We start from the raw sequence: 13918 nt of genomic DNA, 5'->3' as shown, positions 1-13918 counted from the left end.
CTCAGTGCAAGTGCTGTCTTAAAAAAGTTAATGTCTGGCGAGTTGTTTTGATAGGGAAGCTCTCCTAGAATTATTCTAGAAAATAACCGAAGATACTTGTTAGACATTTCTGGTCTTTTTCTAATAAGGAAGTTTATTTTAATGGGTTATCCTGAACAGGTAGGTTTAGACTAAATTCATTTAGAGCCTTCTCAGCATGAGAATCAATTACAGGCCATCAGGCGTAATTCTAAAAAGATTATCATGAAAATGATCCCTTTTTGTGTGTAATATTGTCAGGATGATGTGATGACAACGTTCTAGAATTACAATTTAATTTTTTTCTTTAAAGGTTCACTTTATAGCAGATAGGACAAATGGCTTTTTTGGAACTTCTTCAGCCAGTTTCAGTATTGATCTTTATACCTGGTTTATATAAACAAGTCTGCTGTCTACACAGTTAACTGCAATTTGATCAGGTTGAAAGGATCATTAAGAAGGTCTACTAGCTGCGTATTTTCCTAAGCACAGCATCTCCTCAAATGTTCAGTGGCAGGTGGCTCGGCACATTAGTATTCAGCATTGCTTTTCTGGTTTACACCTGTGGGTGAAAACGTCATGGCTCTTCTGTAAAGATAATCTACTTGAGAATATGCTTTTCTTAGGAATGAGGTTAGCGATTGGTACTTGGTAAAGCCATCTTGATAAAGCCATTGTGAAGGTGGAAGCAATGGATAACGGCTTTTGGTAGGTTTATGTGATTTTTTTCTTGAGATATTAATACAATTTCTAGGAACAATTCTTAGAACATCAAGGCTAGTTGAGGACAGCTCCAGCACCTGATGTAAAATGTTGATGATAAGAACCAATAATTTATATATGGCATGACGTGAAACAGGTTTTTAATTAAATTAAGAGTGGATTGAAACTCTATTGTTCAGCCTATTTTTAAAAAATAGACTCCCACATTCATGTCAAGAAGGTAAAGTGTTCTGTAGTAGAATAAACTGAAATAATCCACATTGCTTCTTTGAAACCATAGTTTCTTGTTACAAGTAGAACTTTGGACTGTGGCATTTTAAATCACTTAGCAATGAAATACAAAAAGAAAAAAAATGAAGGATATGTGAAGCCTCGTGGTATAAGGCATCAATTGCTCCTTCTATACCAAAAGAGGATATAATATCAAGTCCAGCATTCCATAATATAAGTTGTTTACAGTAGGATTTGTTAAGGGTTTTCACTTATGCCTAATGTCCCGAAAGCGTATTATCAAGACACAACAGTACCTCAAACATTTTGAATTTTGAAATAATTTTTCAGTAATGAATATGCTCCTTAATGCTTTGGTAATTTCATGTTCTCTGCATATATGTAAAATACACACAAGTGTTTCTCTCTCACTAGCATGTGAAGTGATTTACCATGTTTATTTTTTATTTGCAGACATTTCTATCTGAAATGTCCAAGTTGTCTCTCCTTTATCAACTAATAAGCACTTGAAGAGCACTGATATTGAATAATTTTGAAATGATCATATGCTAGCCCTCTGAATATTCTCATTCTCAAAGCAGAATATTAAGATGTGTCAGTTGAATTATATGTGGCTGAATTAGTTGAACTGAAACCATGTGAGTAAACTTTTGAATGGCCAAAGAAAAAGAGCTGATAAACTTATTAAAGGAAGAAAACACTTCTGCTTCCCAGACACATATGCACGTTTGCACACAATATCAGTGAAGTTGCTTTTGTTTGAAAGTGAGAAAACCCAACTCAAATTCGCCGAAACTAAAATAAGGAATTTAATCTCTCTGGTAATTGGGCTTTCAAAGAGTGAGGCTTGCTTCAGACCTAAAAAGTTCATGTTCCGCTATAAAGGCTGTCTCACACCATCACTGTAATTCTGCCTGCTTCTGTGATTGGCTCCTTTTTCAGATAATTTCTTCCAGATGTCAACAATATGACTACGGGCATCTTCAAACCTGTATTTTTCACAGAGCTCATATGCTTGTAGAAGTAGTGTTCCTTCTCTCTATGAGCACTGCTCATCGGTCATCAGGGAACAATCTGATTGTGCCTTCCAACATACTTGTTAAAACCCTCTGAATGGCCAAACCTGGGTAATGGATTCACCTCTCTGATTTTAGAGGTACTGGAGAGAGTAAGCCCTTCCCCAAACAATTTAAACTAAGCAGGATTAATAGTGAATGGCATATGGTATCTGGCAACAAGGGATGCATTAGGCATATAATTTTATGACACAATAAAAAAAACTTCTAAATCTACTCTAGTAGAGTTGTTTTGTTTTTTATAAAGATGTCCTTGGTGTCATTTTTATTGCTGCTTTGCTTGTTTCCCCAAAATATGATTTTTAAAAGAAAAGTCCTTTATGAATAAGAATTACCACCTCTAATCCCACACGAGGCAAGCTAATATATCTATCAGATACTGTTTCCTTGAAGGAAGAAAATGAGACTATAATACGCAGAATTTTCTCCTTTACATTTGTATTTCTATTTGCTAGTGGTATCAGTGAGAATCTTTAAAACATTCAAATTAAGCAAAAACTGTGAAAACTCCCCAATGATAGTACATAGCCCAGTGAACATTTAAATGGACAAAGTTTTTTTTTGTTTAAGCATAAAGTAAATTATATGAAATTCATTGAGCTTGATTTTTCATACAGGAGTTATGTGAAAAAATTATTTGAGCCTTGGTATATGGAAGAGTCAAAAGTATTGTTTGAAGTTAATATTGAAATTCTAAATTATGAATTTTTATATTCTATTAAAGTCACCTCTTCCACTTTTCCCCATTTCAAGTGTTCTCCAGAATTTTAATGAGTATTAGTTGGTGCATGTTGTTAGGTAAACAGGTCTGATTTAATACATAAATTTGCTGAATATTTAATCTTGGAGTCTGTGATATGAGAGAAAGCTCTATTCATCTATGACACAGAGCTCTATCTGTCTTTCACTGACGTCTCTCTCACTCATTCACTCACTTTCTTTGCTTTAGTAAGAGCTACCTTGAAATGTCATGATATTTTTTATATAGTAAAGGAAACCAAAATTGAAATATAGGAACCAAATGATTCATTTATTCCTACGTTAACTTGAAATAATGAAATGGAATGACCATTTTAGAAATATTAAGATATCTGTTAAAGAAGAAAATATAAAACTATTAAATAATATGGCATAACTATGAAATGATATTTCTACTAAAGTCTAATACACAGTATCTTAAAATCAATCAAACTCTATACTGTTACTTTATAAATATTTTCACTTCTATGACAATTTTTACTTTTTATAGACAACTATAATATAAATACCTAGTACCTCCAAATTATGCTAATAATGCTTCCTATTCTTTGAATGTAAAGCTAAATTTTAACTTTTCCAAATTCCTTTGATTAATGCTGCAAACATAAAAGTAGGATAAATCTGTCAAAAATGAACAATTTGCACAAAGAATTCAAATTTCTCAGGTGACAGCATTTTAGCACACAGAGGGGAGTTGTCAAAATTTCACTACAGGCAGTTTTATTCTATACAATGATATATTTTTAATTATCTTGAAAAGAATTAGGTGGTAAAATTCACTGTCATCATCCTGGGAGAATATCCATATTTTTAATTTCTCTATGTGCCAATCTGTTCTCTTTATACTTAGGTCATTCTGATCCCATTTTTGTAAGCCTTGCAATACCTTTGCAAGGAACTTCCTGCATTCAGGTCTTTGAGGGCATATATTGATCTCAGTCAGCTAACTAACATGCCGTCAAGTCCCGCTGGGCCATCTTCCTGACAGATCCTCTCACAGATCACTTGGATTGATGAAACGGAAGAGGAGATTCTGAACTCATTATAAGGAAAATAAGAGTCCCCTTGTCTCTTTTCTTTATAAGAACAGTTAATTGGATGCACAAGCGTTTATATATATTCTGCTAAAATCCTCCTCCTCTGATTCTTCATCAGTTTGCTTAACCATATCATTGTAGGTGTAAAGAACTTCTTTGAACACTGGAACCATACTGGATATATTAAAAATTTTTCACTCTTCTCTCAGCTAAGTTGAGCTACACTTAGTTTATTAGGACTCTGGTATTGAAAGACCTCATTCTAATTCCCTTATAGATCTGCCTTCTTTAAGGTCTACTGACTCAAGAGCTGATATGAAGAATGCCTATTGGCCATTATTTGAGACTAATACATGATAAATAGCTTTTACTTTGAGATCTATATTGTCACACTGTATCATTGATAACATTTTTCAGTCAAATTCAGGCTACTACATTTTGTATCTTAGAGACTTCCTTGAGGGCCGGGGGTTGGGGAGAGGTGTTAGCAGTTTGTTGCAATCCACCTATGAACTTTGTTTCCTGTGCCTTTTATTTATTTATTTATTTATTTTATTATTATTATTTTTTTGAGACAGAGTCTTATTCTGTTGCCCAGGCTGGAGTGCAGTGGGGCGATCTCGGCTCACTGCAACCTCCACCTCCCGGATTCAAGCGATTCTCCTGCTTCAGCATCCCCAGTAGCTGGGACTACAGGCGCATGCCACTATGCCCGGCTAATTTTTTGTATTTTTAGGAGAGACGAGGTTTCACTGTGTTTCGATCTCCTGACCTCGTGATCTGCCCGCCTCGGTCTCCCAAAGTGCTGGGATTACAGGCATGAGTCACCACGCCTGGCCTGTTTCCTGTGCCTTTAACATGCTTTCTTATTCTGCTTTTTGAGTTAGTGCTACTGAATGTTTTCTGATCTATCAGCAGGGAGGAAAAGAAAATTTACCACATTATGTTTTTCTTAGCCTGCCAAGATAGGATTTAAAGCAGAACTTTAAAAACATAAGCACAGCAGGCCAACTTCCTGGCTCTGTTCTCTAGGGAACAAACCTCTTTGTTGTGACTTCCCTGGTTTATAGTTTTACTCTTGTTGTTAGCTTCTGTGGTTCTAGAGGCAAATTTTCTCCTGCTAGTTCTCCTTTGAAATAATTCTAATATTATTTTTCCAGCACCATAACCCTTTATCCTAAACACATAATTTCAATATTTTCTTTATACCAGCAACTATTTTCAGTTCTGTTAAATAGATGGATAATAGAAATATGGTGCCAATTAATCCAAGATTTTCATATTATAGTTTACTAGAATGATACAATTGCCCCCTACCTAATAATTATATTATTTTGGAAAAATAAAACTGAGAAAAGTACATTAGGAGAGTATGTTTAAATAGCTACTTTACATAAGGATGTTGGGTCAAAATCACTATTTGGTGAATTGTTATATCCTTCATTTGGTAGAGACCTTTTTAAGAACTCCATGAATGTTTTCTGCTAGAAAATGGGTAGACAGAGAGTTAACATCGTTACCAAATTTGCAACGCTTCTCAATTAAACAGAATTAGTTGCACTATGAATTTGTTTTAACTTTTGAAATTTCCCCAGAATTTCAGTGTTTCTCTTGTTCATGATTTGTAATGTAGCAATTTTAACATTTGCCTTAGTTTCTTTTATGTCGTTGATGTGTGTTTTCACCAGAAATACATTGAGCTCTTACGATGCCTAAGAGATTCTGGTGGATCCTAGAATGACAGAGAACACATATGAGCTGCAGGTGGTACTTCCAACCCTCATGGAGTTTTATATCTGATTCATCGTAGTTAGTCATCACTGAATGTTTTCATTTAGGTTACTCTTCCAATAAAGGCAGATTAGAAAAGTGAAAGGATGTTTTGGTTTCATTGTCTTTAAAATTATAGCAAATGTTAAAATATTTTAGAAATTCTAGAATAATTTGTGGGTGGCCAAGGTGTGTGTGTGTATGTGTGTATTTATATTTATATATAAACAAAAGATATATAATATATATAAATACAATATATAAATTATATTGCACATACTTGCTAATATAAATAGCAAGTATTTGTATGTAATACATATATTTTAAACACATTTGCTATTAGTATTTTTCTATTTAATATACAATTCCTGGAGCATACAAAATTATAAGTATTAAATACATTTTCATAAGAGAATTTGAGTATAGAGCCAATTTCATCATTTTTGCTTTCTTGGAATTTGATATTTAGGCTGCATGTTGAAAGGGTTAAATAATTGATATCTTCTTTTGTTGTAAAGTTTTGATAGGTGAATTGATTTGTAAGTAAAAATACAGATTCAAGAAATTCATAAATTATGCCCTTTATCTAAATTTTGGCATAAATAAAATGTCACAGAAAATGCCTCATCTTTTTCTTTTTTCAAAAGTACTATATAATATGATGAATCTTATTTTCAAATATCACAAGAGAATTGGGAGTATAAATGTGACAAATAATTTGTCTTGCATAGTCACAATGTCTGCTTTATGTTTGTTCCTCTACTAGTCTTTCCTGAGTCACCCCAAAGAGATTTTACTTCTCAGATATCAGTATTATTTTTGTCTTTCTTATAAACAAGAAATAATAAAAATAAGCATTTTTAAACATCTACTGTAAGTTCCACACATATTGATTGGGCTTCCTTTCCTTTAGCAAATGGATTTCTCAATTGAAATCAATAATTTTATATTTTTGATTATGAGTTTCAAGAGTTAAGAGTTCACCAGTTTATTTTCAGTACTTGGTATCAATCACATAGTAGACCCACATTACATATTGTCCAAATGAATAAATTAGTAATGAGGGAATTAATGAAAGGTCATTCACATTTTTTCTCTTTTGCTATTATTTGTGTTGAGGTGTTATTTTGCTCAATCTTTGCAAAAAATAATTGCTCTAATTTTTTTATTTTTATTTTTAGTTTTTTAGTTTTTTTGTAGTAATGCTTGCCACAATAGATCTTTGAGACTTCATGGAATATATTTTTTAATGGTACTTTCAAAATTAACATTTGTCATTTAACCACCAAGTCTATTTTTCACGGTTATGAAAGAAAGAAAGGCATTTGTATGGTTTTATTCCCCTGTGTATCTGTGAGTACTTGAAATTTATTATAAATATAAAGCATTTCTCACACCAATGTAGTTTCAACACTGGGACCAAGTGATATTCTGCAGGCTAAATGATTTTCATCTCTTTCAGCTTCATTGATTTCTTCCTAACAGTTGCTGTATCAAATTTCACACTAAATTCATTTTCAAAGTGTATTTTATTAATTTTTAGGTATCATAATGGTATAAAGAAGCCCCTATATTTTACAGATGCATTCTCGAATAATTTACAGATGAAATTATGTGTCCTGGATTTGCTTCAGAATATTCTGGGATGGGGAAAGCAGCATAGGAAGAAGGAAATGAAATAATATAGCCCCAAATTGATTGTTAAAGCTGAGTGATAAGCGTGTACTTTTATTTTTTATTTTATTGGAACACCTCTGAAGTTTTAATTCTTTCTTAGTCATCTTTTTGGCATGTGGATCCCTGTCCCTTATCTGTCTCACTCTTGTGATCTGTAGGCATCCACCTAAAATGTTCCTCCTGCCCCCCCATACACTGCCACAGTCTTCCACTGGACTACGACATGCTCTTCCCTCAGATCTCAGCTTTCTCCAGGTACTGATTGTCCATTACTTTACTTACCTCAGTTAGGTGCCGCTGCTGTGCTCTTCTCTCTCTCCTCTGTCAAGGTACATATCAGGCTTTCCTGTAATTGCTTAGTCCTGCACCTAGACTGAAATCTCTCAGTAGAGGGATAGTGTTATCTTGTTCATATGGTATCCTTAGTACTGACCACAGAGTGGGAGTGGGTGCTGAATAAATACACAGACAAACACAAAGTTACCTTGCTTCAAATTACTCCATATTTTCTGTGCAGCAAGTAATATCCGCTAGAGAGAGGCCCATCAGTAACCTTTGCACCTCCATCAATGACTTTACGTCCGGGATAAGTCAAGCATGTAGTTGTTTGTCTGCTACCTCAGACTTCACTAAATTCACTGCAAATGTGCAGGATTATTAAGACGAAGGGGGAAAAAAGAAACCAGAATAAAAGGATAGGTATCAAATTGACTTTACACAATTTTTGTTTGATGTTGACTTTCCATTGATGTTTACATCATCACCTGAGAGCCGACTTTATAAATGCCAGATGGTTATAGACAGAGTGGGACTTGAAGACAAAAAAAATCAAGCTGTTATAATGCTAGGCATGTCCAATTTTCCATCAGCACAAACAACACATTGACCTATGGGGATTTTTTTTTTTTTTTTTTCAGCAGTAGAGATGATTTCCAACAAGAAATCAGGCTTTTTTTTTTTTTTGAGGATCGGAGCTACTTTCATAGTGTTTTAAAAACTTAGAAAAATTCCACATGCTATTTTTAAATGTAGTATGGTGTGGGTTCCCTCTTCCCCACATAGAGTTATTATTGTAGTAGAGCAGAGAGATATAACTTACTAACATCCAAAATGTTATAAAAGCAAAATGATAACATTATTAAAAACCTCAGGAGTAAAAATGTGGCATCCATTTTATTGTCTTTAAAGAGCAGAAATGTCGTATCTCTAGAGTAAAATAATCGTGAGCAACAGTTGAAAAATTTAAAGCAAACAACAACAACAAAAAGGCATAACATCTGCCTGGAGGACCATCAACTATTAAACTTGTTTACAGCACTATATAGAAAATGGCGAAAAGTTGAGTTGAAAAATGGTATAACTGTAGAAATCAATGGGGATTTTATGGTAGTAAAATGTGGTTTTACTTTAAGGAGAAAGTTGTGTTTATTTTCCCAATTGCATATCTTCATGGTTTATTGATATCTTCTTTTATCCATTGGTCAGTGGTGACATTATTAATATTTCTATAAATATGCATAGAATTTGAAATAAATGGGTTAGGGGAAAAGCATCTGATAGCAGCATATTTAGTTCTTTAAGTCTTATTTATTAAAATTAGGTTTGAGCCTTTACCTATGCATTTATCCTTTTAGAGTTTCTCATAAAGTCAGATATTACCTCTTGTCATCTCTTAAACTCTGTAAGTGCTGTTCATGAAAATTAAATTAGGCCTTCCTTGAGCACCCTATTTAAAATTGCTAGCTGCTCGTCACACTCCAGATACCCTTTAGCCTAAGTTGCTCCCATTGCCCTTAGCATCTTGCACATATGGATATAATTCATGTATTTATTATGTTTACTGCTTGCTTTCTTCTCACTCTGCATAAGAATATGGACTCTCATTTATTATGGTGTTTTATGTATGCCAAACACCTAGAAAGGCACCTGTGCCTCATGAATTAATGAACAAAAGAATGAACTTCTAGTAATAATAACAGCTAAAAATTACTAAGTACTTTTCTGTGTACTAAGCACTGTTTTAATTACTACCTATGTATAAATTCATCTAATCTTCAGAACGCCCCTATGAGGTCAGTGTTGTTATAATCCTCATTAAACAAAAGAGGAATTTAAGGCACACAGAAGTGGAGCAACTTGATAGTTACTTAAATAGTTGGGTTATATGACTAATAAGTGGCAAAATCTGGGTAGCAACACAGGCTGTCCTGCTTCTGAAGCCATTATCTTACCCATTAAACGCCTCTAGTTTGTAAACCTAGCCTTATGGGGAAAAATATACATATTTTCATAAATAAATAGCTCTCAATATTTTTAATGTCTCACATGAAGGATTATGCCCCACACACCTTGAAAATAGTGCCACTCTATGAGAAGCTTGAGAGGTAAGAGGATGAGGATTATTGGCAGTTTTCTGCAGGCTAGCTGTAAAGCATCCGCTTTCTAACCGGCCTCTGACATCACTCTTGACAACCACCACCTTGATTTGACTTTTGAAAAAGTCTCCAACTTCTCAAGATGTCAGTTTTCTCATTCTAAAATGTGGATTCTGGAATATAAGCTATCAAATGTCTTTCTCCGTCCTAGTTCCATGGTTCTATAAAGTATTTCTATGCTCAGATGTAAAGGGAAAGTATTGACAGTAGAAAGAGAGAAGAGCCTTTTCCTGTACCAAATGCTGGTCAAGTCCTTTTTCTATTTGAACTTTAGTAGAAATTGCACGGAGTTTCTCAATAAAATAGAAATTAAATGAAAGTTGAAAGAGAGAGTGAAGATAGAAAAATAAAGTCTTTTCCAGACTCCATAATGGCCTTTGGATTTTTGCTACAGCACTGGGCTTTATTGAGCAGACCCTTGAAATTTTTACTCCTCTGGCATACCTGACAGTGGAGAGTCCACTGTTTCATTTCAGAACAAAAGGTTTTTTTATGTGTTTTTCTGTTCATTAGATCATTTTTCTCCTTCTACCCTCTCAATGGGGACATAATTTCTGGCTCAAATTCTCTGCTTTATCTTTCTATACTCAGGGAGATTGTTCCTTTCTCGCATTTTACAGTCATCATAATATTAATCATTTCAAAATCTGGTCAATGCTGACTTAACTATACTATCACCTTAAAAACAAACAAACAGAAACCTCAAAATGTCCCCATGTCATTGGGACCTTTATATCCTGTTATCGAAAAGTAAGATAGTACAGCCTCTTCGGAAATCAGTCTGACAGTTTCTCAAAAGTTTACTCGTAACATTACCATATGACACAATAAATCCACTCATGGGAATATATCCAAGAAAAATACACATAAAAATTTGCACATAGAGGCTCAAAGCAGCATTGTTCACAATAGTCAAGAAGTGGAAATGATTCTAAATGTTCATCAATTGATGTATGGATAAATTAAATGTAGTGTGTCTATGCAATAGACTGTTATTTAGGAAAAAAGAAGTACTGCTTTGTGCTACAACAATGGATGAGTTTTTTTTTTAATTATGTTGAGTGAAAGAAGCTGATCACAAAATATACAAAGATATATTTTCTAATTTCATTTATATGAAAAGTCCAGAATAGGCAAATCTACAGAAACAGAAGGTAGATGAGTGGCTGCCTAGAGCTGAGATGGCTTGGGAGGAAATGAGGAGCGACTGCTAATGAACTTAGGATTTCTTTTGGTTTTGAGGAAAATGTTCTAAAACTGGTTGTGGTGTTTGCATAACTGAATATATTAAAAACTATTGAATTGTTTACATTAAATGGGTGAGCTGTGGTATGTGAATTATGCTTAATTCAGATATATATACATATGGATGTAGTGTGTCTATATCTCCATATAAATGTGTCATTTTACCTAGAGTAAATGTAATCAAAACTAATTCGCAAGCTACCCTCCCATTTCTCTATTGCCACTATTCTTTGGTATTAAAATGCACATATATTAACAAAGTACATAGTGATGGGGGTTGTATAAAAGGAGATTAGGTATGTATGAGTGTTTTGTGGTTATTGTCTTAGGTGATGAAAGCTATGTTCCAATATTATACAGAAAATCAATATTATTCTGTATGCTAAGGTTATTTTGAACCAATATAAACGATATATTTGTATTTATGATATTACATACAATATTACGATATTGTAGTTACAATATTTACAAGATCTACAAAGTTTCAAACCAATCTATATGTAATGACACAGGGCCTTAAAAATAGAAATGTCTTTGCAACCAATATGTTACATAGGTCAAGAGGTGATTTTATAATTAAGATTATCTGAAGTTCTCAATAAACTGTATTGAACATGGACTGCTAACAGTACACAGTTGCTGTCTTATTCTTTTTATAATAATGTTTTTTAGTATTCCACTGAAACATGACCAGTGAATGTGCAATATTCTTAGTTACCATTATGAGGGACTCTGTATATTACAGCCTCTCCACTGTCTCTGCTGTTAGCTGGAAAAATGCTAGGAGCAAAGGCAGCTACTATCAACAGGGAGCCATATTAATTATTTGAAATGTGCCTCATAAGAGGAATCAGCAGAGTTTATTGCAAGTCGAATATTACTTGAAATGGGAAGGTTACTCCAACTGTTATCATAATCTATGTATCATTAACTTTCCTTGTTTAGGAAAAGAGATTAACAACCCCGTAAATTGCTATAGTAAATGTAAAGTATATAACTGCATATTCCCATTGTAGAAAGAAAGTAGTGGGTCCTCCACTCCCACTCAAACCTTCCGTATATAAAGTACCTTTAGAAATTGAACTGACTCTGTAATTATGCTTTCTTGCCTCAAAATCCTAATTGCTTATTATTATCAGTATACAAACAATAGCTACTTTGAAAATTAGATAATTCTTTATATTTAAGCTAACAATTTTTCAAATCAGCATCTTGGCCTTAAAATTCACTTTAATGTTTTCATCTCATAAAATAGAAAGTGTATTACAAATTTGTGTGTTAGCTAACAAAATGTTTTGCAAGGAACACAGAATTAATCCATCTACTTCCCTTTTAAATTGTGGTTAGTTGTTTTTTTCATTAAATACAGATAGGAATACTTTTGTGTTCAAGTAGTGGAGATGAATCTTAAAGGTAAAATATAAATTAATCGTAATTGTAAAGTGATCTAAATAAATGTTTCTCAAAGTGTTATTTGTACATTGGGTGCCAGTCTGCAGGCTGTTTATTACTGATCTGCATTGAGGTAGGTGCAGAAATTGAGAGAGTTTAGAAAGATTTACAGCAAGCTGGGCGTGGTGGCTCAAGTCTGTAATCCCAGCACTTTGGGAGGCCAAGGCGGGTGGATCATGAGGTCAGGAGTTCAAGACCAGCCTGGCCAACATGTTGAAACCCCATCTCTACTACAAATATAAAAAATTAGCTGGGCGTGGTGGCACACGTCTGTAATCCCAGCTTCTCAAGAGGCTGAGGCAGGAGAATAGCTTGAACCCGGGAGGCAGAGGTTGCAGTGAGCTGAGATCACACCACTGCACTCCAGCCTGGGCAACAGAGGAAGATTCCGTCTGAAAATAAATAAATAAGTAAAAAAGAAAGAAAGAAATATTTACAGCAAATAAATATGCCACTTAATATTTATTTAATCTAACAACAAAAAATAAGGACTTTTGTTTTATATGTCTTTGCTTTGAGTTTTTTTCTTATAACTCATTTTTATTGTGTTTTTAAAGTTATCACTCCACAACAAATTTGTAATTTCACGACATAACTCAGAAAGAAGAAACATAACTCAGATTGTTGGAAAAGCACTGCTTTAATTGGGTGATGTTTGGATGACACATTGTTTTTATGTTTGGGCAGATATGTCTACACTCTTTAATTTGGGCTATTAATTCAGTTTGGAGTGAAATAATGTTATATCATAAAAACAATTTAAAAAGGGAAAAGACATATGTATGATGTCTTCTTAACAATTTGTTTTGGGTCCACAGGGCAGGCACATCATGGACAAGTTTCATACATTTCTCCACCAATTCACCTTGACTCTGAGCTAGAAAGACCCTCTGTTAAAGGTGAGTTTTTCTTTGTATAAAGAAAAAGTAACTCTGCTCATTCTTTGATGAAAGCAATGATGGTTATACATATGTATTTTGTAATGCAGTGCCTGTTAAAAAAGCAGGGATAAAATGAAGTAAGTGAGTAATCTGGAGATAAAGCAAGTCTCATTTATAAACAAAAATGTGAAATATGTCTCTGAGAAATGTTTGTAAACCAAAATACAATGGTTTCAATAAATGAGTATTTATAGTGATTCAACTAGTGGAGGACTAGTTGAATACCAATTTAGATTTAGAAATTACCAGATAACCATAACTTTTTTACTGGGACCTTCTTTTTCTACTATCCTATTTTTTTTTACATGAAGATGTCTTAATCTAAATCATATTGACAGATTTTTTCCCCTGAAAAGTAATATTTTATTATTATTCTTAAGTCATTTTATATTAACATCATTTAGTTTTTAAAATATATGTTAAAATTATTTATTTTTAAGTTGGTGCCACCTGTTTCAGTTAAAGATTTTTGTAAATAGTCATACAAAATAAAAATTAAAGGTAACATTTACTGTCTCATAATCTAAATACAAATTTAATCCTCCTGCGTTTAA

General features: G+C 33.5%; 1 protein-coding gene across 24 annotated transcripts in view; it reads left to right on the top strand.

Annotated features, from left to right (window-relative positions):
- Positions 1-13918, top strand: part of ADGRL3 (adhesion G protein-coupled receptor L3) — an 849533-nt gene that overhangs the window by 585861 nt on the left and 249754 nt on the right. For all 24 annotated transcript variants that reach the window (XM_063663661.1, XM_063663660.1, XM_054484631.2 and 21 more), the window contains one exon: positions 13242-13322. In XM_063663661.1, the coding sequence (XP_063519731.1) occupies positions 13242-13322 (81 nt within the window). The remainder of the gene's footprint in view (positions 1-13241; positions 13323-13918) is intronic.

This window comes from Pongo pygmaeus, chromosome 3 (assembly GCF_028885625.2).
Source record: "Pongo pygmaeus isolate AG05252 chromosome 3, NHGRI_mPonPyg2-v2.0_pri, whole genome shotgun sequence".
In the NCBI taxonomy this organism is placed as follows: domain Eukaryota; kingdom Metazoa; phylum Chordata; class Mammalia; order Primates; family Hominidae; genus Pongo; species Pongo pygmaeus.
The sequence above is the reverse complement of the archived record's forward strand: the minus strand, read 5'-3'. Positions and strand labels throughout refer to the sequence as shown.